Source organism: Trichoderma breve, assembly GCF_028502605.1.
Source record: "Trichoderma breve strain T069 chromosome 7 map unlocalized scaffold00008, whole genome shotgun sequence".
Lineage (NCBI taxonomy): Eukaryota > Fungi > Ascomycota > Sordariomycetes > Hypocreales > Hypocreaceae > Trichoderma > Trichoderma breve.
Window position 1 is genome coordinate 1,397,296 of NW_026611594.1, and position 22,552 is coordinate 1,419,847.

Sequence of the window (22,552 nt, forward strand, 5' to 3'; positions counted from 1 at the left end):
AGATTACTAGTAACTAATATATACGTAATTCACTGAAGAGCGAATTACAACGCATTTGCATTAATTTACAATGTGGAGCAATTGTAACTGTATTGTATACTTCACTCTTCACCCATTGGCATTAATTATCGTATTTAGTAATATTATGCTCCTTCTCTGTTAACTACCTATGTTACGTCTCTATCTACTCGTCTTCATCAACATCAATCTGGGTCTCTTTCCATTTCCGAGCCGGAACTTTACGCTTGAATAGGATGTCAATCTCACGGTAGGACCGATGCTTCATCTCTGGCAAGAAGAAGTATGCCAGAACGTAGCAGACTAAACCTGTAGAAGCCCAAACGTAACCGCATCTGCCAGCGAGGTTTCCACCCTGCAACATGTTTAGGTTAGTAACTGGAAAGATACGAGTAAACGGAGATCATACCGTTGGGTTAAGCATCCAGCTTGCTAAGAAGATGCAAGGAAATTCGACGATATAGTACGCAGCGCGGCCCACTCCAGTTGTCAGAGGCCTAAGGCGGATGGCCGAAGTCTCACCAATAATAACCCAGGAAGCAGGAGCAGGTCCCAATGTAAAGAGCACAGAGATAATAAGACCCAGCGAGGCTTGTGCTAGAGAGCTCGCATTACTCTTTCCAACAGACCCGGCAACACCAAGGGCGATGAGGAAAATGACATTAATAGCTGAGCCCCAGAGATAGATAGTACGTCGGCCAAGGTACGTGGTGAGAATCCAAGAAAGCATAACAAAGATCATCTGCAAGGCCGAAGTGATAAGACCCATGGCAAAGGCGGTCTTATTGCTCATACCGGCCTCTACAAGTAGATTAGCACATATGACGTTGTAATAATAATGATACTAACTCACGTTCGAAGAAGTACACGGCCTGGTTGGCGATGAGGTTACCCGTGAGATTCTGGGCCGCATACACACCGCACACAATAAGAGTACGATATAGGTCAGTGCCCTTGAAGAGCTCGATGTAGCTGGGTGGCTTAGAGGTGGCCTCAAGCTCAACAACACGACGCATCATAGCGACAGTCTCGCCAGTGTTGAGCCTGGACCTCCGTCCAAGGCGCCCAACGGCGTGTTCTGCTTCTTGCAGACGTCCCTTTCGAACCAACCACCATGGCGACTCGGGAGCTAGGAATATTAGGATGGCAAGCGGGGTGGGAAACATCCATTGAAGGGCGATGGGGAGCCTTTAAATATGTCGCTTTGTGTTAGCCGTTGTGCATGCTTGTAAACGAGATCTCGAGCAACCGTACTTATAGGAAAGAGCTCCATCAACACCCTGGTAACTGTAGGTGACAGCACCAACAATAATACTGCCAATAGCCCAGAACATCTGCAGCATCTGAGTACAGGGGGCTCGCAGCGGGATAGGCACAATCTCGCTGCAGTATGCCGGCGCATTGGCAATAAAGATGCCCCATGGGATGCCCTCGAGAATTTGGGCCGCGAAGATGACGGGCATTGATTCGGCGTAGTAAAAGGCGAAGATGAAGACGTTCAAGAGCATGAGACCGGTTAGGGTTGCGTAGCGGTATCCGAGCCAGCTTGTAAGGTAGCCCGCGAGACAGACGCCAATAAGGGCGCCGAGCTGTCCAGACACTGAAAGTGCAGACTGCCACTTGGTGACGATGACATTGTTCTCTGGGATATCATCGACGGGCTGGCCGTACTTTGCTCTGAATGCACCTAGAGCGAGGAAGTTGTTGCAGAGAAAGACATCGTACGACTCCATGATCTGTGAGAATAGTGTAGTCAGCACGCATGTAGCTTTGAATCGCGATCCTGAGGGAAATCCTCGATACCGAGCAAGAGGGGAGATAGTTGTATCAAGGCAAAACCCTTACAATAGTGAAAGACATAACAAACGCCCAAAAGGAAGCCATGGGATACGCGCGAACGGCCTCGAGAACCGTCATATTATGCTCCGCGTTCTCTGCCTCGATGGCATCCGCCTTATAATCGGCGACTTTCGCATTTTCGTCGAATTGAGCGTCTGCCTTCTCGTCAATGTGGCCCCCGCCAGCATTCTCTACCTGCACCTCCTTCTCCGTGTCCAAAGCGCCATCATGCGCTTTGGATTCCGCCGGTTTAGGCTCGACGGGATCACTCATGTTGGGCTGGTACTTGCTGCTGTTATTTCCGGGTGAATAGCATGTAGAGAACAGAGAAGAAGAGAAACAGAGCAAGGATAGAGAAGCAGAACAGAAGAAATTCCACCGCCAGCTCCCAGCTTTTATTTATGCCATCGTGTTATTCTTATTGTAGTTCTACTCGACATCGGTAAGGGGGGGGAAGACGGTCCGAGCGCATATTTAGCGGGTTAAGTTACACCGAGTGGCGTCTCCCAATCTAGTAAATGAGGAATGATGAGCGTGGGGAAACGGGCACTTTGCAGTAGTCGTGGGGAGGGAAATACAAGGACTGTCATTTTCCGACCCAATAAGCGCCAAAGGCTGGTACTCGACAACTGCAGTAGTAGATCAGCCTAGGCCAGCTTGTTTTGCGCCCCAATGAACAGCCTGCGTCGTAATAGCCGATAGCCACACCACTGGATGCAAGCTTATTGTCCTAGAAGCGAGCCAATGCCGAGCCAAGCTACGCTGACCCCCTGGCCCGCGAAGGAACAGACTCAACAGAACGATCTGGAAGCCAACCCCGCATTGTGCTAATGTTCCGATATCCGTTGCTCGTGAGCTCTCCAATGTCAAGTGATACGAGCTGGTTGATCCAAATAGTACTGGACGTACGCAGCCTCAGTTCGCCGAAGAGCACGTTTCTGTTATTCGTAGAGCACCAGATTCGCTCTTCCAGATTGAGCTACTATGGGATGAAGAGTGAGTGATTGCAGACGGAGTTGGGAGCGGTGAAGCTCATCCATCATCCATGAAGATGACGGCATGAACGAGAGCCGCGATCCTTACGAGTCATTAGTTTATAGTCTGGGGAGCTGAATGAATGGCTACTAAACTTCTAATATAAAGTGATTTGGTGGTTTGCCGCTTCTTCATTGCCTCTCTGAGCTGCATCTGAATAAGCCAGTAGCACCGCAAATGCAGAGCAGCGTCTATTAAGGGCTCCATTCGTGCGTGTTGTCCAGCGGCTCGCTAGTTACTAGAATTAGCCGGTCGACTTGGCTTAGTGTTCTTTATAGTCCGAAAATAAAAGCTAGGCCGCGACTGTTTGTACGTCATATGCCTCATGTGCTGCGAAGCCTTAGGTCGCAAAGCAGTCGCAGACTATGGATGTCTGAGTTGTATCTAAATTTCCTGATCTTTGAGGGCTTTCTCAGGAGAAGGTGCCCACCAAGACCAAGATATACTGAAATGTGCTAACTCAGATAGCAGTCTGAAGGCTGATCAGAGATGGCCTAGAGTTAAGGTATGGAGGTGTCGGGCGATCACTACTATACCTACCTACGTGCCTATAGTATTCAACATTAGAAGCTGGTGAAGCAGTAACCCCGCGGTATGGGAGTAGAGATACTTATAACGAGGTAAAACTAATAAGGACACGTCTACTGGGACCGTAGCGTTATATACCTTGTTGTATCAAAACCGGGGCGCATAAGTTATCAGGTACATAGTAAAAGCCCAACCTATTATTCGGGTTATTACTAATCTTAGTAATAAGAGTGTGATTGTTTATTTATTTACTGCTGTAGTTGTTCATTTAATCTTGCCATTTGATCACCAATTCCTGAGCAACTTGTATATCTGCTCGTAGGTTAAGCCTACACATGCAGTTATTTTCGGTCTTCAGCCAGGTCAAATCGAAGTCAATGCACAAAGAAGCTGCGTTAATTGATGTATCTTGACTATAAACCTCCAGGGCTGGCCCAAAAGCCTGCTATCTAAATAAACGGCAGGATTAACTGGGAGTCGTATTTCCCACCACTGTAGATTGTATGATTACCAACATTCTCGTTGTTATCATATGCCGGCTGTATCCTATTTGTATCAGGATAGCACATATCATACCCTGCCACACGCAGCATAATACCCTCACCCGGCGCAAATACCATACCCATCGGCCATAGAGTGATTTCCAAATCCACGATTTTACCCATAGGAATTGGTTCCCGCCTATCATGTTTATACACTACCTCTTGGGCTGTTGATAGCTCCATATCCTTAGTAACTCTGTGTGAAGCGCGAAGGAAGCCCTGAGGGCCAAGGCACTTTGCGATGTTGTCGTTTCTAACTTCAGAGACTGGCACAGGGCAGGGGTAATTGAGATGTTCGAGTAATCTGCCGTCTGGTGAGATCTTGCGGATCTGAACTGCGACGTCAAGGTCATCGTGCTCTTTACACGATATCCAGAGCTTGACCTTTGCATAGCCAGCAATTTCTGTCTGTTGCTGAAAATGAATAGTAAAGTTCTATCCGGAGTTATTAATTAAGATCCAGTATGAAACTGACTTGGATGCAAAAGTTAGATCGCAATATAAGAATTACTTACCGAGCTATCCGTTAGACCTTCGGCAAGGTGCGTGGTTGACCCCTCTATGGCTGGCTTCTCCCATACGAGCTGATTTAATGTGGAATCAAGGTATAATGTCTTGAGCTGCTGTCGAGCCAATGGCCACTCCTGCTCTGGCCGTTCTTCGATGGACTTGGTGATACTCCCATCTGCTTCGAATCCAAGAAGAGATAAGCGAACAGGAGGAGTATCCGTTTCCCAACCATTTTGGATACCTTTCAGGAATCGGTCGTAGAACTTTTTGAGATCTGCATTTGCTTCTGGCCGATATAAGTCATACCATTCTTGATAGCGATGGACTCGAAGCCACTTTTCTGATGTCTTCGCCGTGCGGAAAGTATGGAAAGATCCACGAGTATGGAGTTGGGAGGAGAAAGAGGCCAGTAGGTAGATTGGAACGTTGATGTTCTCTGTATGTATGTACTTGCTTTCCCAGTAGTCGTCGAAAAAGGGCCGTTTGGCAAACATCTCTGGCATATTCTCCACTGAACCCGCACCAGCAAAGCCCGACAAGAGAAATCTGTGGAGGCCAGGGTTATGTTTTCTCCCCCCTCTACCGAGGGTGTCTCGATATACGTCGTGTCGACCTTCCCAAGGGGCCAGCGCCTTCAGTGCTGGGTGCTCATGACGCGACGCGAAGTTGATTTGCGAGATGGCTAACCACGAGTTACCAGCCATTCCCACCGAACCGCTGCACCACGACTGCTTAGAAATATAGTCGATGGCATCATAAACATCTTCAGCTTCCTGCGGGCCGTAGAAGACCACGTCACCTTCAGACTTCCCTGCACCTCTAGCATCAACATTGATTATGGCATATCCATACTGCATCCAAGTCGCAGGGTCAGGGCCCTCAAACTTTTCATATCCGGACGTATCCTCAAGCTTAAGGCCAATACGATGGGGTCCCATGATGTCGTAGTTGGGTACACCAGTACCCGTCTTGCCATATGGGCTAAACGCGAGGATAGCAGGGACTTTTTCATCCACGTCCGTATTTGCCGGGCGGAAGATGTCAGCGTAAATCTTAATACCATCGCGCATAGGCACAGCCACGTCCCTTTCCATAATGCTGTCAACAGAAAACGGGAGTCGGCCAGGCCAACGAGTATGACCCTTTTCCAGCAGGACTTTTTTGTTGGGCTCAAAACCATGCCAAGTGTAGGTAGGGTGTTCCTCTGGAGAAGGCAACTTCTTCCATAGCAGATCAGGGAACTGCTCACGAAATCTTTCGGAAGTTGTGGTCATGGTAGCTATTTTAATGATAACAGAAGTGATAAAAAGCTTGATTGATATGGATTGGAAGGTAAATGATGCTGGTTGTGGATGATTTAGATGGAACAACATGTTACAATTTATACAATAACTGAATGATTATTCATTAGCCAGAGGCTGACTTCAAGGGTGCGCTGAGTCTTCGGGGTCCATCATTAGAAGCTAGCAATGGCATACCTGTACGCTCTTGTGCCTTATAGTGCCGCCGCAAGAGTGGCTCTAAGGGAGGCCAAATCCGGCCAACGGATAATGCAAGCCACGAAATTGATCCGCGATGAAATTGCACCGCGGCGCGCAGACTCTGATGCGAAATGTAGCGCAATTCCATATGCTTTAATGTTCAGTATATAACTAAGCCATAAATGTTTAATACACCGGCGCGCGTACACTCTGATGCGAATTGTCGCGTAGTTCCACGCTGGAGCAATCAAGGGTTAATATTATTGCTTTTCACGCAATCTAGACTAGATCTTCTGGCAAGAAACAGTCTCTGCGTATATAGCCGTATAATTGTTCTACCATTACCTGTATGGGAAAATTGCTGTTTTATTGATAGCATTCAAATTGTGAGCAATAACCTGGCGGTATACAGTTACATCTTGCTCATTGCGTCTTGTCTTTCGTTCCCAAAGCAGAGGTAATGCTTAATTTCCATCAGCCGGCAATAGTGTAATGAACAAATTCGTGCGTTCAGTCGTCTTGGAATACCCCGCGACATCCCCGCGATGCCCCGGAATGCCCCGCCATACCCCATATTCACAGCTGTGGCGTGGCGTGTTCTGGCTTATTTGAGAAGTATCAAAATCGTCCGAAAAGATGTCGAACATGATATCGTGACTATAGCATATAAGAAGGTGATAACGTCCACCTTGAAAGCAGAATATACCGTAGCAATCACTTAGCTTTACAATCCAAATCATCTATCTACTTTTATCTCAGTGCGAGCTTCACTATTACTTCTCCTGTCTTAAGCAAGCCTTCAAATGGAGAACAATAACTCTTATTTTTCACCAGAGAAGCGACCTTCAAACTGGGTCCCTCTCTTGAATGAGCCCTCCAGACAGGAACGTAAACTTCGCGTTGTATGCATCGGTGGCGGTTGGTCTGGAATAACCTTGGCTCACAAGCTCACGCACGAACTAAAATGGAACCACTTCATTGATCTCCAGATTTACGAGAAAAACCCTGATCTTGGGGGTACATGGTATGAGAACCGGTACCCTGGAGCGGCTTGGTAAGTAGCTCGATCCAGCATCTATGCCAACGGAGCTGACCCTGATCTATAGTGATGTTCCTGCACGTACGTCCTTTTCCTACTCTTTTTGATCGATAATGAGGCTTATCGAGAGTTTATTAGACATTTACGTTTTCCCGTTTGAACCCAACCCCAATTGGACCACCTTCTACGCCAACAGCCCTGAAATCTGGCAGTATATGAAAGACACTGCTAAGAAATGGGATCTCGAGCGCCACATGCTGTTCAATTCTAAAGTTATCGATTCCATTTGGGATGAGAACAGTGGTAAATGGCTACTAAAGATTGACCATCAAGGCGAAGTCATCGAGGATGAATGTGACATTCTGGTGAATGCAACTGGCTTCCTTCAGTAAGTCGAAATTTACATCTTTATAGGTATTATAGGATAACCCTTATTCTAACAATCCCTAGTAAGTGGTCTTGGCCCAATATTGAAGGCCTACACAGCTTCAAGGGTAAACTCGTTCATACAGCGAATTGGTAAGTGGCACGAATAGGCAACATAGCAAATTTGGGATGTAGTATTCACGAGTGTTTCAGGGATCAATCGCTGGATTGGACCGGTCAAAGAATGGCTCTCATCGGTAACGGATCATCCGCTATTCAAGTTTTGCCACAGGTCCAGAAGACCTCCAAAATGGTCACAACATACGTCCGCAGCCCCACCTGGATTGCGGCGAATTTCCTCAATCAGTTTTCCGAAGATGGTAGCAAAGTTTTCACTGAAGACCAGAGAAAGGAGTTTAGAGAAAATCCAGAGAAGTTATTCCAATTGCGCAAGAAGTTGGAACATGGGTATGCGCATGATCCTTCAAGATGGTTTTCTTCACCACATTAACAATTATGGGAACAGGTTTAACGAGCTTTTCAAGGCTATGGTCATTGGTAGACCCGAGCAACAGGAGCTTGATCGTGAGCATAATGAGATTATGCGCCAGCGCCTTCGCCAAAACCCCGAGTTGATTGATCGCTTGATCCCTAGATTCACCGCGGGATGCCGCCGCCTGACACCAGGTGATGGTTATCTGGAAGCTCTGCAAGAAGACAATGTCAAGACCATTTGGAGTCCCATAATCAGAGTAACGGAGAAAGGCATTCTGACAGCTGAAGGCGAAGAGGAATTCGACATCATTGTTACTGCTACTGGCTTTGATGTGAGTTACAAGCCCAACTGGAACCTTGTGGGACGCAATGGCGCTACGCTTGGTAAACTCTGGGCGAACGATCCTCTGAGCTATCTTGGGATTGCGGCTCCAGAGCACCCCAACTACTTCATTTTCGCGGGCCCTAACACTCCGGTTGCACACGGCGTATTCCCTGGCTCTTGTGATGCCATGGCTACCTATATCCTGAAGTGGTGCCGCAAGATCGCGTCAGAGGACATCAAGTAAGTTTCGAGGTCTCCCGTGTGGACTTCCAAGGAATCGGGGTCACTGATAGTATATAAAATAGATCTGTGTGTGTGTTGCCTAATGTGGTAGACGACCTAGATGTGTGGTCACAAGAGATGCTGTCTCAAACTGTATGGGCTGCGCCATGCCGTAGCTGGTATAAAAATGGAAGAACCGACGGCCGCATTACTGCTCTACATGCTGGCAGTGTTATCCACTACAGAGGTTAGATACAACCCCTTCAAAACATTGTCTTGTTAATAAGAAAGCTAACTAGTCTTATTAGAACTGCTCGAGGAGATTCGAGGTGAAGATTTTCAGATCGAATATCGTTCGCCGAACAGATTCCGCTTCCTTGGAAACGGATTCACGAAGAAAGATATGAATGGCGATGATCTCGGCTACTATCTTCAAGGTCCTGTCGCCGTAAGTAAATAGGGATTCTTAGCAACCAGTGGCAATACGTTTTGACTATAGGCCTTATCTGATATTGAAAGTCTGCATGTATTTATATAGTTAATTTTTGTTTCACCACATCAAGGCCAATTCAGTTGATGGACGATGGCTCTATAATGTCTCCTCGCTTGTCCAAGATGTGCCCGCCAACCAACAGTTCACATGACAAAATCTCAATGAGGCTTAGTAGTAGATTCCGAAGCACTGTGGCGGCAAATACTACACAGTATTCTGTTAGAGGGCAGGCTCGCAATTTCACTAACTAGCATCACAATATTGTGCGTACATTTAGTAGCGTCTACTTTGAAGAGCCACTTCATATAGGGCGGCTTGTTGAAAGGAATAGACAATACCGAATGTAGAGCTGTTATGTTTCAGCATTTCAAATGTTATCATCTAAATCACGTCACGAAACCTTAGTTCCTTCTAGGAGCACCTAACGGTACCTTATCAGCATTTGTTGAATTAAATAATCTATCTACTACTAATAAAGTAAATCTGCGTTTTTTCATGAATCGTATGTGTCGTAAGGTAAAACCTGTTCAATACCAGCAAAAAAGTCCATATAGTCTATGGAAACATGTGGTTCGATGCTACCATCAAGTAGCGGCATGAAAGACAGCACATTCGAATTCATTGAAGGGTCTGTTATGGAATCGGAGACATTCGGCGAATCGGTAACAGGTGCTTCTTGGTGGGAGGCCATCATTCCCGATGTCATGAACCCAGCCAAGTCTATCGGGCTTCTATCATTGCCTTGTCTCGCAGCTAAGCCTTTCAACAAAGCCTCGACCCTAGTCAATCTACGCTTCAGAATATCCATGCCGCACCAGAAAATGATAGATCGATCCATATTGAGGGAGAGGAGCTCGTAATTCGATTCAGCTAGTTGCTTATTGAAAGACAAAGGCCCAAAGATACGACAGGCGATTTGTGCCGCAGCAGCAATCCATAGTGTGTTGATCATGAAGGGATTGACATATTTGTAGTGCTCACCAGAACTATTACGTACCATAGTGATAACATCTTCGGCAGCCTTCATATAGTTCGACCATAATGGATGATTAGAAATCTTGTTTTCGCTTCCTCTGTTCAGAGTATTCGCATCCAATTCGGCCATCCAAGGCGCCTCAGAAGCAATTTGATGGTGAAAGATCATGAACTGGACAAGTTGTGTCATGATGTGAATGCAATATATGTCGCTGTGAAACTGGCGACAGCTAATATCTTGTGGAGACCTTCTAGTCAGGAAGTCCAGCGCCTGCCCATGATACATAAGGTCAGAGGGAAGAGAGTTAGTCGTGCAGTAAAGACAGTTGGCTAGAATGGTCACATCGGCCATATTTGTCGTTGAATCGGTATTGAGTTTGTAATCCGATAGAAGTAACTGACAATTGTACACAAAGGAGTTGATGACGATGTACCAAGCTTTGGGGCTAAGATTGCCTGACTCCTGCAAATGTTTCCAGCGGAGATTCGGATCCACAGCAAGATAACAACTCTTTTGAGGGCTATCACTGAACCAGCAGCTGTCGGGGACTGGTAGAAACGTGAAGTTATAGCCCCAGTTGATAGCCATTGGTAGGCGCCTAATGGCACTGGCAAGGACGTCCATCTCCCAGATGGCCCACCAAGCTCTTCTTTTCTCTTCAAGTATGGACCAGTGCTCCGTATCGATGCTGTAATTATCCGCATCTGCCTGTTGATGGGACGGAAAATCCACTCGGTGAAGGTCCAGCTCGTATGCTAGTCGGATGCAAACCCCCAGATGTCTCCATGACTTTGACCGGACGCTCTGTGTCAATTGGTAAAAGGTCAAGAGAATATATGCCTGAAGGAGCCATAGTGGAGCCACTGCATCGTCAAGTTGTTCAAGAGCTTCATTCAAGCGTTTTGAGGCGATGTAAGCGAAATGAGAATGTGGGGGGCATTCGGTAGGGCGAGATGGTGTACTGAAGGAAGAATGAGATCTCGCAGCGAAGGCGAATATCGCGGCTACTAAAGCTTCAGCTTCGGTTGCAGATTGCATGCGAGAGAGCTTCTCCTCGATTTCATACGGCTTGAAAAGCGTAAAGGTTGTCATGTTGTTGAAATATGATTCCATCCTGTTGCTATTTGTTAACGCGGTAGGATCCATGGTTGGAAGCGCCCTCGATAGCCAGGACATGCTTAGAAATGTTCTACGTAAAATTATTTGAGATTAGAATGAGGCTTACAGATAGTGGTACAGATCTTTAGATATCGCCAGGCCCTCACAAACGCGCCCCACAATCGCTTCTGGATTCAGGCCTTCGAAAGATGGGGCCTGCTCTCGTCGTGGCTGAATTTCGTGTGAAGGATGCATGATCTGGGAAAAAGTTGTCGCACTCGCAGGAGTGTTATGTCCATCATCACTAGTCGCTATTGGGGGGAACTGTCTCGATGGTGGAAGACTCTGGGAGGATTCTTGAAAAGGCTCTCTGGCTTTAGAAAGAGGCGAACCACTTGCGGGTAAGACATTATTTGAGATGGCGGCATCGGGAGAAGCATCGGGAGAATCACGCGGAGTGGCTTTCCTCGCAGGGCGTCCATTGCGTGCATTGGTGTGCCTACGAGCGTTTTTTTGGGTACTCCCTTTAAAACATCAGATCAGTTTTTCGGGGCCTTTTTTTTTTTTTTTTTTTTTTTTTTTTTCGAAAAAGACAAAAACATGTAACGGCTGATCAGGGCAAGAGGTTTGGACCGACCAATTTTGGGACCTGGCTTTTTGTGACATGTAGGATATTCGCATATGCCGCTTACCCTATCACAGAGGGAACAGATGGGTAAAGCCCGATTGCTAGAAGAAGAGATAAGCGTATATTCACGAAGCAAAAGCGATAGCCAGCCCTTAAGATTGTGAGCACTAACCACTTCACTTTTCTCCTGGAGTTTGGGACTGTTAGCAGGCCGATTCTCTATGGTGGGACAAATTCGTAAGCATACCTTCTGCAGGCATTGCACGAGAATTCGGAAACGGAATGGGTAGCTGCTTCATGCATGATTTTGTGTGGGCGTCTTGATCGATCACGGAACAATTTCCAGAAAACTACAAAAGCAGCAAAGAAGTAGTATGATATCAGCGATGCAGGGTACTGAGGTAAGGAAGAGGTATGGGGAGTTTGAGCGAAGTTCTAGCTGTATTAAAAGTCGGCGGCATGTCTTTAACTTATTGTGCCGAGTCATGGCTCGCGAGAACTTCACAGGTCGCGAGGCGGACAACTTCACAAGTCGCGAAGCGCGAAGTTAGTAATCAAGCCATCGTTTCCGAGTGATTTTAAGCATGAAGGCCAATTCGCAGAGCTAGCCGAACTAAATTGATGTACCGGTAACGACGTAGTAGCGTGGCAAGTTCTTTCTATTTACTATTGCCACACCGCCATTGGACATCAGTTTTTGCCTTTCATAGTAAAGAAGTGGGTAAATTTACACAACTATTACCACATGGGAATTAGAGACTTTTAATCTGATGTTAAGGTTTAGTAAAAAGCAGTTGCTGAAATCCACTGGAGGTTATCCAAAACGTTCATGTGCCTCACGGGTGTATATGTGACTAAGTAACGGAGGAACTTCGTCGAGCCGGCTTCAGAGAACATTGTGAGTTCGGCCGTCTAGTCCGTTGTCGTGGCGATTGCCTCAAAACAGGCGATGGGCAGAATGGAATTACATAAGTGGACAGGTTAGTATATAGCTACCATGTTAGTGAGCTTTGAACATCGCGTCTGTTCTCAATAAGTTTCATCTGTTTCAGCACAGCCTACTTGTCTCATAAACACAGCGACATTACCATCCACCTTCGACTTCGAACTGCACAAGTTTCTTCAACCATACCGGTTTGCACAGATTAAGCTCCGACACAATGGCTACCAAGAAAATTATCGCAGTACTCGGTTCAACAGGCAATCAGGGTGGCTCTGTTGCCAAGATATTCCTGAGTGACCCTAAACTCAAGAAAGATTGGACTGTCCGTGCTATTACCCGAGACGTTACTAAGGCATCTGCCAAGAAGCTTGAAAGCCAAGGTGCTGAGCTTGTTGCAGTAAGTTCAGAAGAGGAGCCGTCTCTTTCTTCAACCAAGACAAGATCTCTATGATCTCAGCGACTGACAGCGGTAGGCCGACATAAATGACGGCAAGTCATTAGCCAAGGCATTTTCTGGTGCTGCAGCAATTTTTGCTGTCACAAACTACTGGGATACTATGAGCAAAGAACGTGAAGAGCAACAAGGCAGGACCATTGTGGATGCGGCGAAGGTTAGCCAAGCCTGTGCATGATCGAGTGTTTTGGGCTCAAATACTAAGCTATCGGATACAGGATGCTCGAGTACAACACTTTATTTACAGTTCGTTAATCGATGTTGCTAAAGGTAAGCTCCTATGTGCCCCCCAGATCAAATTACAAGAAATAGTTTAGTTATACTTACTCTATTTGGATGCGTTGAAGCTACCAATGGTAAATTGGCCAATGTTTATCATTTCGATAGTAAGGCCGCTGTTGAGCAATATGCTCGGGACGCTGGAATCCCAGCAACTTTCTTTCAGCCGGGTTTCTTCATGTCGAATATCCCTGGACAGCTGCTCGCTCAAGAGTCGCCGGAAAAGCCGTGGACACTGGCGCTGCCAACCCCAGAAACAGCGCCTTTCCCCATGTTTGACGCCGAGGCTGATACGGGAAAATTCGTCAAGGCCATCGTACTGAAGCGTGACGAGGTCCTAGGCAAGCGCGTGCTTGGTGCCACAGCATACCAGACTCCCACAGAGATTCTTGCTGACTTTAAGAGCGCCTTCCCTAATGCCGGCAAGGATGCTAAATTCTTCTCCCTCCCTCACGAAATGTTTACAGCTACATTGAAAGGACAAGGGATGCCAGATTTTGCAGCCGAAGAGCTATTGCAAAACTTCCGCCTGATGGATGAGGGTGGTTACTACGCTGGAGAGAAACTAGATTGGAGCTTATCTATTCTCGAGGATAAGCCAACAACTTGGCTGGAACATTTGAAGGCAGCAAAGGCCTTCCAAGGCCTGAATTAGCCATCGCAGCGGTAAATGATAGGTTCTCATCTCAGCAGAATTGTACTCATAGAATTGTTTATTGAAGAAGTTTGAAATAAAACCATTACTTTACCGGAAGTGACGCAGTGAACAAAACTACCTATGCTCTAATGATAAGCTATTATCACGTCATAATGAATTGCAATATATTTGAGAATGAATCAAGCAACCCAAGACCAAAACTCTGACGTGTCTAATGAGTATAGGGTGACCGTTTAATCCGAGTAACCTTGAAAATACGATGTTTCTACGTGACTCTTACTGATACTTGATCAGGCAGAACCCTTGATGCCAACTCTCCGGGATGCCGAGAGCCGCTGCTGAGTTGCGAAAGCCGCTGATAAGTTGTGGCTCGGTGGGCCCGGAAGTCAAGTTAGTTGCAGCACGCCTCAGCTGTATTTTGGCGGTTTGGCATTCGCAAGAGAAGATACAAGTAAACAAACAAGAATGTATGACATTAACACACCATGCTGCCGAGGACTAGTTATTTGGGCAACACACTATATTCAATTCAGCAAGCAATACCTGCATAGGCTTGTACAGTGGTCTGGATCAGATAGAGATCCAACACTTGCACACAAAATTAATAAAATCATTATACAGAGCGCTCTTGTGAATATTTAAAATTCGCCTCGCATACTTAATTGGGCCGGCGCGCGTTGACTTCGGACAGATTTCCTCAGCGGACAGTACAACTCCGTCGCGGCTGGATTTGTACACTGAAAGTCAAGTATATATGCATATATATTGCCTTCGGGATGAAATGGATACTCATCAAGTGCATTTTTTTTTACATCTAAATAAAACAAGTAAAACACGGCCACAGCGCATCCAGTATTGCCATTCTCATTCCAGTAGCTCAAGATGGTTATCACTAAGAAAGAGGGCGAGTATGTTCCTGTGGACCCTAACTTTAGGCCTCTACCGAAGTTCGGCCATTTCAGCGAGCTGGATCCAGAGTACGCAAAGCTCAGACCGATGTTGAATAGCATGATGGAGGGCTTGTGGCAGCCTGAGACATCTTTGGAAGATTTTCGCAAAGCCTGGCTCAACAGCCCACCGGCGCCCGAAGGATGCCCTGTAGAGGGCAAGGATGTCCTTACTGAGACACGGATGATCCCAACTCGTGACGGTGCCGAGATCGAGATTAAGTTGTACACGGCTAAAAATAAGCGTCCTGGCTCTGCGATGGTTGTACGCTACCATGGTGGAGGGTGGGTTGTTGGTGGGCATTGCACTGAACATTCCGAAAATCTCATGATTGCAGGTTGGACAAATTCAGTGGTGGTCAGTGTTGATTACAGACAGTAAGTGGAATACGAATGGGGAAAAAACATGGATGACTCAGTTTATTAACATGAAATAGGGCCCCCGAGTACAAATTTCCATATGCAGCCAACGACTGCTTCGATGCACTGAAATGGGTAGGTGATGTGTATATATCACGTTGTGATACACAAATCGCTCAAGCATAGACTCTGGACTAACGTGAGGTAGTGCGGGAAAAACGCTGCTTCACTCGGGGCTGATGCATCGAAAATTATCCTCAACGGAAGTAGTGCTGGCGGAAACCTAGTAAGTCATGCTACCCAGCATGAAATTCCTTTACAGAGGCTTCCAATCTTGGGACGCGTTAACCAACCACTTAAAAGGCTAGTGTTGTCGCCATCATGGCCCGAGATGAAGGATTCCAGGGTATCGTAGCGCAAATTCTCACGTTCCCAGTAATGTGCCATCCCAAATTCTTTCCCAGAGAGGCGTATGAAATGGGTAGTTATCAGCAAAACTCCAACGACAGTGTGGTTACTGCTGCGCGGATGGAGTGGTTTTGGGATATGTACTTGCCGGAGCCGACGGCCGACTGGCGCTCCTCGCCGTTGCTTGCACAGTCCCTGCAAAACCTACCACCAGCGTGTAAGTTATTAACCATTCAGCCCTATTTTCATGCTTCTGTGCATGAAAATTGATTTCCACTAATAACCCTGGACTCTACAGTAATTATAGCCGCAGGGTGCGATATTCATCGGGATGAGGCAATCGCGTACGCAGAGCGGTTGCAAAATGAGGGGGCTGACACACAGTTAAAGATATACAAGGGAATGCCGCACTGTTTCTATATGCTTCAGACGCATCCAGAGACAAAGGACTATTACAAAAGAATAGTAGAGTTTGTTGGGAAATTTTCTAACTAAGCCCAACAAGCTGGGAACCTCTTCATGATTAGAATGCTATTGCTATCTACAACACACATGTATGCAAAACAAAGTGGGCCTGGAAGCGATCCATGTAGCCAGACGCTGAACTTGGACGCTATTTTGAGCATATCATCCTGAATGGGAAACCCCAGTATGTCTTCTGGCTTTTTATGACATTTGCATAGTAACAAAGACTCTGAATACCTGTGACCTCGCATAGCACAACCGTCATGAGAAACGTGAAGGCCATTCACTTCTTCAATTCAACCTGGAATATTGCATTTCCACTGCCTCGCAAGTCATTTGTATAGCAGTAACCATAGTCAAATTGAGTATGCTGGGTTTCGCTCTTTGGTTGACAATCCTCCATGTCTCCAGCTGTGAAACGTGAAATTACACTGAATGACTGCATTTGCTGAATGAAAGAGTATGTGGCATTATTTCACACTTGAGATCTTTCTAGCACGAAACGATGGAACTTGAAGGCCATTGCGTCAAATATTTGTTGACCCAAAACGTATTCTCTATCTCGCCTTACTACTGGACTGGATCACCAAACAAGCGTTCTCGTGTTTGTTCATCATGAGGCTTTCTCAACGGCCGCACGAAGAGCAGTGTCGTTTCGAGGTACAAAGTATGATTTGAAGCGGGGAGGCAGAGCAACCAGGCTCTTGGGGTCTGCATTTCCAGTGACGGGATGACAGTCCACGTCGTCATACTTCTTGATATAGAAGCTATTGAGCAAGCGGATGAAGACGAGGTAAAGCTCGCGATTGGCCAAGAGAGAGCCAGCACACATACGATAACCGACACCATATGTGAACAACGGTGCATCGGGTTGCTCAAGCCATCTTTCAGGACGAAAGACTTCAGGATCAGTCCAAACCTTCTCGTCTGTCACATCCATTAGCACATCTCGTACAGAAAATCTTAGCCATGGCATGAGTGAGGAGCTACGTACCCATGTTGCAAGCCCACGCATTAAGGAATACCATTGTACCCTTGGGAATAACGGTGCCTTGGTATGGCAAATCTTTCACAGAAGCGCGAGGAAGAGCTAGACGGAGAACTGTGTAATACCGAAGAGCCTCCTTGACAAGAGCAACAACGTATACACACTTTTGATCGTCATTCTCGTCACACATAGGCTGGTCTTCACCATAATGCTTGCGAATTGCCACAATAGCTTTTTCTTGGATCTCGGGATGCTGAGAGAGTAACGCGACAAACCAAGCAACCTGCGTGGTGACAGTATCTAGACCGCCCGAAAGCATAGTTAGGCTGATTGAAGTGAGCTCATCTTTGCTCAACTTTGTTTCCTTGTCTAGAATAACATTGGCTTGGATGCAAGGTTGGTGGGTTCCTGTTGCAATGCGCTCATCAAGAGAATTATTGAGATCCGTCAAGTACCTATCGCGGCGATCGCGCATTTCACGGGCCTTGGATGAGTGAAAATTGATGGGATTCAAGCGCAGAATAGGAATGTAGTCTTGTAAATTCCCCGTGGTAGACCTAAATTTGCTGATCTCTTCTTCAACGTGGGTAATCTCTCCGAATAGGTCGTCTTTTTGAGTTTTTAACCGCGTTCCCCAGTTGAGGGTCAGGGCGAGGGAAAGTGAAAGCCGCTGAATCATTGGCATAGGATCCACGGGTGTCTGGCCAGCGTTACCATACTCGAAAAGTTCATTGATAAAATCCCTACTTTCCACTTCAAGGTGAGGAACGTAGGTTGCGACAGAAGGTCGATTAAGTGCTGACGCTGCGCCTTTTCTTCGCCGCTTCAACGAGTCGCTGTATGGGGAAGTACCAATAGTTGTACCAGCTGTGTCAGACAGTACCTTTGAACAGAGCAATCAATATTTGCAATGCTACAGTTGGAAAGGCGGTCGGCCCCTTGAACGATTCAAGGTAAAACGCGTTATTGCGACATTCTCGTTTTGCTTCACTGACCTTATGAAATGTGTATAGCTCCGGCCTGGAACTTAACGTTTGGGCATTTGAACCAAACACCGATTTAGCGGCTGAAGCTGAGTTGACGACAACAACGGGAATGTTTCCAAGCATGATTTGGTAGACGTCGCCGTACTGCTTAGCCCATTGCCGATACTTTTCGGCAGCATTGACACGGATATCCCAGATGTTACCCAACAAAGGAAGACCTTTAGGTCCATTCATATGAGGAATTTTGGCATTCTTGCGGATAACTTCGTTCACCAGAACGTAGATGATAGGGAGAGAGAGAGCGCCAATAAAGAGGTGTTGCACTGAGTCCCGCAGAATTCTCTCCAGCAAGACCGCAAATGCTGCGGAATTTAGCATTGTGGTGGGTTTTTGAACTGTCCCAGAGAGACTTTGTTGTTTTCATTGAAGGGGAGAGAACAAATAATTGAGAGCTCACTGGTAGAAGACATGAGATTAGGGCTATATGGCAGCAGCACGATACTCGAAGAAAGTTCTCTTATATACCAGAGCCTTTGCCCACCACGGGACTGAGACGCTGAGGTAGGCACAGCTGTGAAAGATGGGGGATCCTGGGGCAGTGGGCCTAGTACGAGTCTAGGATGGACTTCCCCACGCGGAATCGGTTTGCTCATTGTGTGCTCGGAATCTCGGAATTTCCCGAGCCAGCCTTTATTATGTGCATACAGAGTAGTCTGCGACTATTCTAGCACCATTCTCAGGACAACGGAACCAAGGCCTGTCTCTTTCTTTGATCCTCGCCAATCCTCCGTATCCTGCTCACCACACTCGGCTTTTCCGCTCCGCACGCCGCTGCCAATACGTGCTCGCGTGCTGTACGCTCCTCCCTCTCATTTTCGTCATGTCAGACTACAAACCCACAGAGTACGAAGACCAAGACTCAACCGAGGAACGGCCTGCACCCCCGACTAAACGCAGAAAATACACCGCTGTAGCCTGGTACGCTGCACACTCTGACCGAGGCTCCGGCCCTTTTATTTGTCACTTTTTCTTATATTTTTTCCGAATTGACCTGTCTTTTTGGGAGAGAATTATTGACTAAGTGGACAAACATATGGGCAAACAGGGGCAACTTGACTACAGCTGACTTGACATCATGAGTATAGTGATGAATGCAGGCGGCGTAAACTGAAGTGTGTCCCGGGCCAGACCGACGATTGCTGCCGGAGGTGTGCGTCCAAAGGGCTGGCCACATGCAGCTACAAAGCTCTCCGTCATGACTTTGTAGATAGATCTACGTGTGGGAACGAGTGAGCCCCCATTCCAAGGTTCCCCCATCAACATATTCATCCCGGTAGCTGGAAGACGAGACTGATCTTGTTCCCAAATCGCAGTGTAGTGGCGGCACTGAGTCAAGATGTAAAGATTCTGAAGGATACAATGAATGAGTGGATGGCAGTAGTCAGACAACTCACCACGAATGGAGCTGCCGAACTTCCTCGGCGTCCCTCCGGAGCTGACCCAACATCCGATAACTTCCTGCCACGAGAAGCCCATGTCCTCGTTTCGCCACAAGGCATATCTTGCTCCGAAGCATTACCGTCTACCTCAGTGACCAATACTATAGTGGTAAGACCTTTACCCCCAGCCTTCAAATCAGTTAAGACAGATGACATCTTACTAACCCATGTAGACTCGCGAAACTACCTCAACGCATGTTGATCAAAATGTACCAGAGAAGCCTCAGTTTATTGGTCTCACTAGATCTGTCCACGGTGTTGAAGTAGGCGAACAGGTGGAATTCCCGCAAGTCGAATTGCCTCCTCCTACCGGACAGCAGTTCCGTTCTTTGTCTCCCAAAGAGCCAGATCAGTATTTTGATGAAGATTTCTGGAAAGGCTGTAACCCTTCCGAGTTTGCACGCTTAATTTGCGTCTTCCAGGAAGAAGTGGAATCAGTATATCCATGCCTGGACACGAATTATCTCATCTCCAACGCGCCTGAGGTCATCAGGTTAGGCCAGTTACCTAAGGACGCTACTCAAAACATCACTGACAGGCAGGATTCGTGCATCGGCTTAAAGGATTTACAGCTTGCCAAAATTGCTATTGCTACAGCAATGGTAATCGAAGGACATGGGAAGAGTGATAACAGCACAGCAATGGTTATCTCGGTCGAACGGAGCGTCATGAGCATTCTGCAACCAAGTTCCGGCCTGAAGGACTTGCAGTTGCTTATTCTTCTAGTGAGAACAGTTCACTTACAATTCATTCGATATCAGATAACAACTGACATGGCTTTGTTCATCAGAGTATATACTACTTTCATATCGACGAGGATCTACTCGCTTGGCGAATCATAGGCCACGCCTGTCGTGAAGCACTTGTCCTAGGCCTGCATCGGCGAATCACGCTATTCGAAACGTTTCCTATTAAAGAGCACCGCGATTTGGCTGTGAGAGTCTTCTGGACCATCTATGTGCTTGACCGGCGCTGGAGCTTTGGCACCAACCTGTCATTTGCATTGGTGGATCGTGATATTGACGTGGAACTGCCAGAGCCGGTAAGAATTATCCAAGTTAACAACGGCCTTGGGTTGTTTTCTTCAAGTTCCAGTCTAACGGCTTCTCTAGGGCCAGGATTGTGCATACCTCCAATGCATGGTCGGATATGGACGCCTATGTTCGACTATGTGGGATGCACTGATGCCCTTTGGGTTCCATGCCAATGAGAATCCCGAAGAAAAAACAACAGAACTTGACACAAAGACCCAAGAATGGCTAGAGTCAATCCCTGTGCAACTCCGACTCTGTCACCCGCGGCTCGGTCTGGCTACCCGGGCACAGCCTCCCGTCTTGCACAGATTGCGGGCCTTGCTCTACTTAAGAGGCAACCATTTTCGCATACTGATATACCGATACTATCTCCTTGGGCCAAATCGGATCAGGAACTCGTATCGCAACGCATGGTTAGCTGTCGAAATTGCGCAAGACAGCATCCAAGTGCTAGTCCATCTCAACGATTCCTCGGATATTTACCGACGTCAGCAGGCCGCTTTCAATTACTTCTTGCTTAGCGCCCTGGCTATTCTTTTCCTAGCCGTTTGTAACGACCCCGAAACCTTTGCAGCACCGTGTAAGAAATCGCTTCATTCAGCTATTGAGCTCTTGCGCCATTTCTCTAGCCAAAGCCGGGGGAGTCGCAGACTTTGGAGCAGCGTCAGAGGCATCATCCCCCGGCTTCGTCGGCTTGAGAGTCGCAGAACTGAGGATGTCGCCCAACAGGATGTAGCAGGTCCTCAGAGAGAAGCAAAGAGAACAAGTGAAGGATCTACGGACGCAGTCCCGGCATTACGGTCCCCTGAGGTGGGACCTACAGGAGATACCAGACTTTGTGAAGGCGGTACCAGTGCTCTCAGAAAGCCTGCATTGAACAGATGAGGTTCTTACAACGTTGACAGTTACTCAAGACCTCCCCCAGGACATAATAGGAACTCAGAGATGACCCCTGATTTAACCACTCCGGATTTCGTCAGCATGAGCAATGAACTTATGGGGCTCTTTGAGACATTTGAACAAGGTCCCTATCCTCATCCGCAAGCTGATACCGCGACCTGTTGGGACAATAACATTTACGCCCCAAATTTTCTGAGTGAGGACCAAGGGGAGATCTCATGGCATTTTAACGAGCTCATCCAATAGAACAAAATGCGTTTACACGTAATAGCCAAAATTAAGAAGAGTCAGGAATCTTGCAGTTTTCTATCCGCATTAAACCCTAGGCAGTGAAGTACAAAGTTTAAGGCTCTGTATTGACTTTGTGCTTAAAGAACGTATCATGCTTCTCCGCTCGCAATTTACTACAGTTCGTTCTCGTAGTATACCATCATGACCCCTTGATGAACCGTCTTAGCAAAAGCCTTCAACTCTGCGTGAGCGACACATTCATTATCGTAGTAGACCATGTCGTCTAATGAGTTGAATTCTGAATGAACCGCTACTGTATAGCCTTGCGCACGTTGATCGGGCTTGGTAGATCCAGCGGTGACTGAGAGAATGTATGGTTTATTGTCCTTTGGGCAGAATAAAAATGAGCAAGAGTTTTCCCAGAAGTGACGATTGAAAATTTGGTTGCAGCATTGTGCGGCACCGAAGTAAAGCCTGTCAACGTACCTTTAATGCTTTAGTAGACATATTTCTGTAAATGTCTATCAATTTTTCTTGGTCAACTGCGCTTGGGATTTTGAACAACGTCAAACGATGGATGCGTCTGTCTGCCATGGTGTCCAGTTTATCCTTAAACAACAAACAACTAGAAGAGGGGAACAGCTGATTTGGGATGCTTTAATTCGAGGACATGTAATCCTTATTAATATTTAAATATCAATTATGACGCACCGAGGCAAAGAGTAATAGGTGATGCGCCAAAGTGGGTAGTGGCGGTCGCAGTCGGAAGCGGAAATCCCCAATTCCGAGCTGTCGAGCGACTTCA

General features: G+C 46.8%; 8 protein-coding genes across 8 annotated transcripts; 4 read left to right on the forward strand and 4 right to left on the reverse strand.

Annotated features, from left to right (window-relative positions):
* Positions 1-184: 184 nt before the first annotated feature.
* On the reverse strand, positions 185-2,130 carry T069G_11550 (sugar transporter domain-containing protein; the record flags this gene model as incomplete). The annotated part of the gene is made up of 5 exons (XM_056178755.1): positions 185-373; positions 428-819; positions 872-1,206; positions 1,273-1,754; positions 1,864-2,130. The coding sequence occupies 5 exons, from the start codon at positions 2,128-2,130 to the stop codon at positions 185-187; spliced, it is 1,665 nt and encodes a 554-aa protein (XP_056023629.1).
* Positions 2,131-3,869: 1,739 nt separating this feature from the next.
* On the reverse strand, positions 3,870-5,746 carry T069G_11551 (x-Pro dipeptidyl-peptidase (S15 family) domain-containing protein; the record flags this gene model as incomplete). The annotated part of the gene is made up of 2 exons (XM_056178756.1): positions 3,870-4,397; positions 4,478-5,746. 2 exons carry the CDS (start codon positions 5,744-5,746, stop codon positions 3,870-3,872), a joined length of 1,797 nt encoding a protein of 598 aa, XP_056023630.1.
* Positions 5,747-6,756: 1,010 nt separating this feature from the next.
* Positions 6,757-9,044, forward strand: T069G_11552 (flavin-binding monooxygenase-like domain-containing protein; the record flags this gene model as incomplete). The annotated part of the gene is made up of 9 exons (XM_056178757.1): positions 6,757-7,007; positions 7,060-7,073; positions 7,131-7,380; positions 7,443-7,511; positions 7,572-7,826; positions 7,885-8,418; positions 8,484-8,647; positions 8,709-8,848; positions 8,964-9,044. The coding sequence occupies 9 exons, from the start codon at positions 6,757-6,759 to the stop codon at positions 9,042-9,044; spliced, it is 1,758 nt and encodes a 585-aa protein (XP_056023631.1).
* Positions 9,045-9,386: 342 nt separating this feature from the next.
* Positions 9,387-11,015, reverse strand: T069G_11553 (fungal specific transcription factor domain-containing protein; the record flags this gene model as incomplete). The annotated part of the gene is made up of 1 exon (XM_056178758.1): positions 9,387-11,015. The coding sequence occupies one exon, from the start codon at positions 11,013-11,015 to the stop codon at positions 9,387-9,389; it is 1,629 nt and encodes a 542-aa protein (XP_056023632.1).
* Positions 11,016-12,755: 1,740 nt separating this feature from the next.
* On the forward strand, positions 12,756-13,926 carry T069G_11554 (nmrA-like family domain-containing protein; the record flags this gene model as incomplete). Its single annotated transcript, XM_056178759.1, has 4 exons — positions 12,756-12,935; positions 13,012-13,149; positions 13,211-13,262; positions 13,340-13,926. 4 exons carry the CDS (start codon positions 12,756-12,758, stop codon positions 13,924-13,926), a joined length of 957 nt encoding a protein of 318 aa, XP_056023633.1.
* An 885-nt stretch (positions 13,927-14,811) lies between these two features.
* On the forward strand, positions 14,812-16,139 carry T069G_11555 (alpha/beta hydrolase fold domain-containing protein; the record flags this gene model as incomplete). Its single annotated transcript, XM_056178760.1, has 5 exons — positions 14,812-15,254; positions 15,314-15,371; positions 15,445-15,522; positions 15,600-15,861; positions 15,943-16,139. The coding sequence occupies 5 exons, from the start codon at positions 14,812-14,814 to the stop codon at positions 16,137-16,139; spliced, it is 1,038 nt and encodes a 345-aa protein (XP_056023634.1).
* Positions 16,140-16,722: 583 nt separating this feature from the next.
* On the reverse strand, positions 16,723-18,461 carry T069G_11556 (cytochrome p450 domain-containing protein; the record flags this gene model as incomplete). The annotated part of the gene is made up of 3 exons (XM_056178761.1): positions 16,723-17,036; positions 17,104-17,980; positions 18,093-18,461. The coding sequence occupies 3 exons, from the start codon at positions 18,459-18,461 to the stop codon at positions 16,723-16,725; spliced, it is 1,560 nt and encodes a 519-aa protein (XP_056023635.1).
* A 502-nt stretch (positions 18,462-18,963) lies between these two features.
* T069G_11557 (fungal specific transcription factor domain-containing protein) lies at positions 18,964-21,352 on the forward strand (the record flags this gene model as incomplete). Its single annotated transcript, XM_056178762.1, has 7 exons — positions 18,964-19,061; positions 19,229-19,372; positions 19,457-19,691; positions 19,756-20,307; positions 20,373-20,624; positions 20,695-21,196; positions 21,246-21,352. The coding sequence occupies 7 exons, from the start codon at positions 18,964-18,966 to the stop codon at positions 21,350-21,352; spliced, it is 1,890 nt and encodes a 629-aa protein (XP_056023636.1).
* Between the last annotated feature and the right edge of the window lie 1,200 nt (positions 21,353-22,552).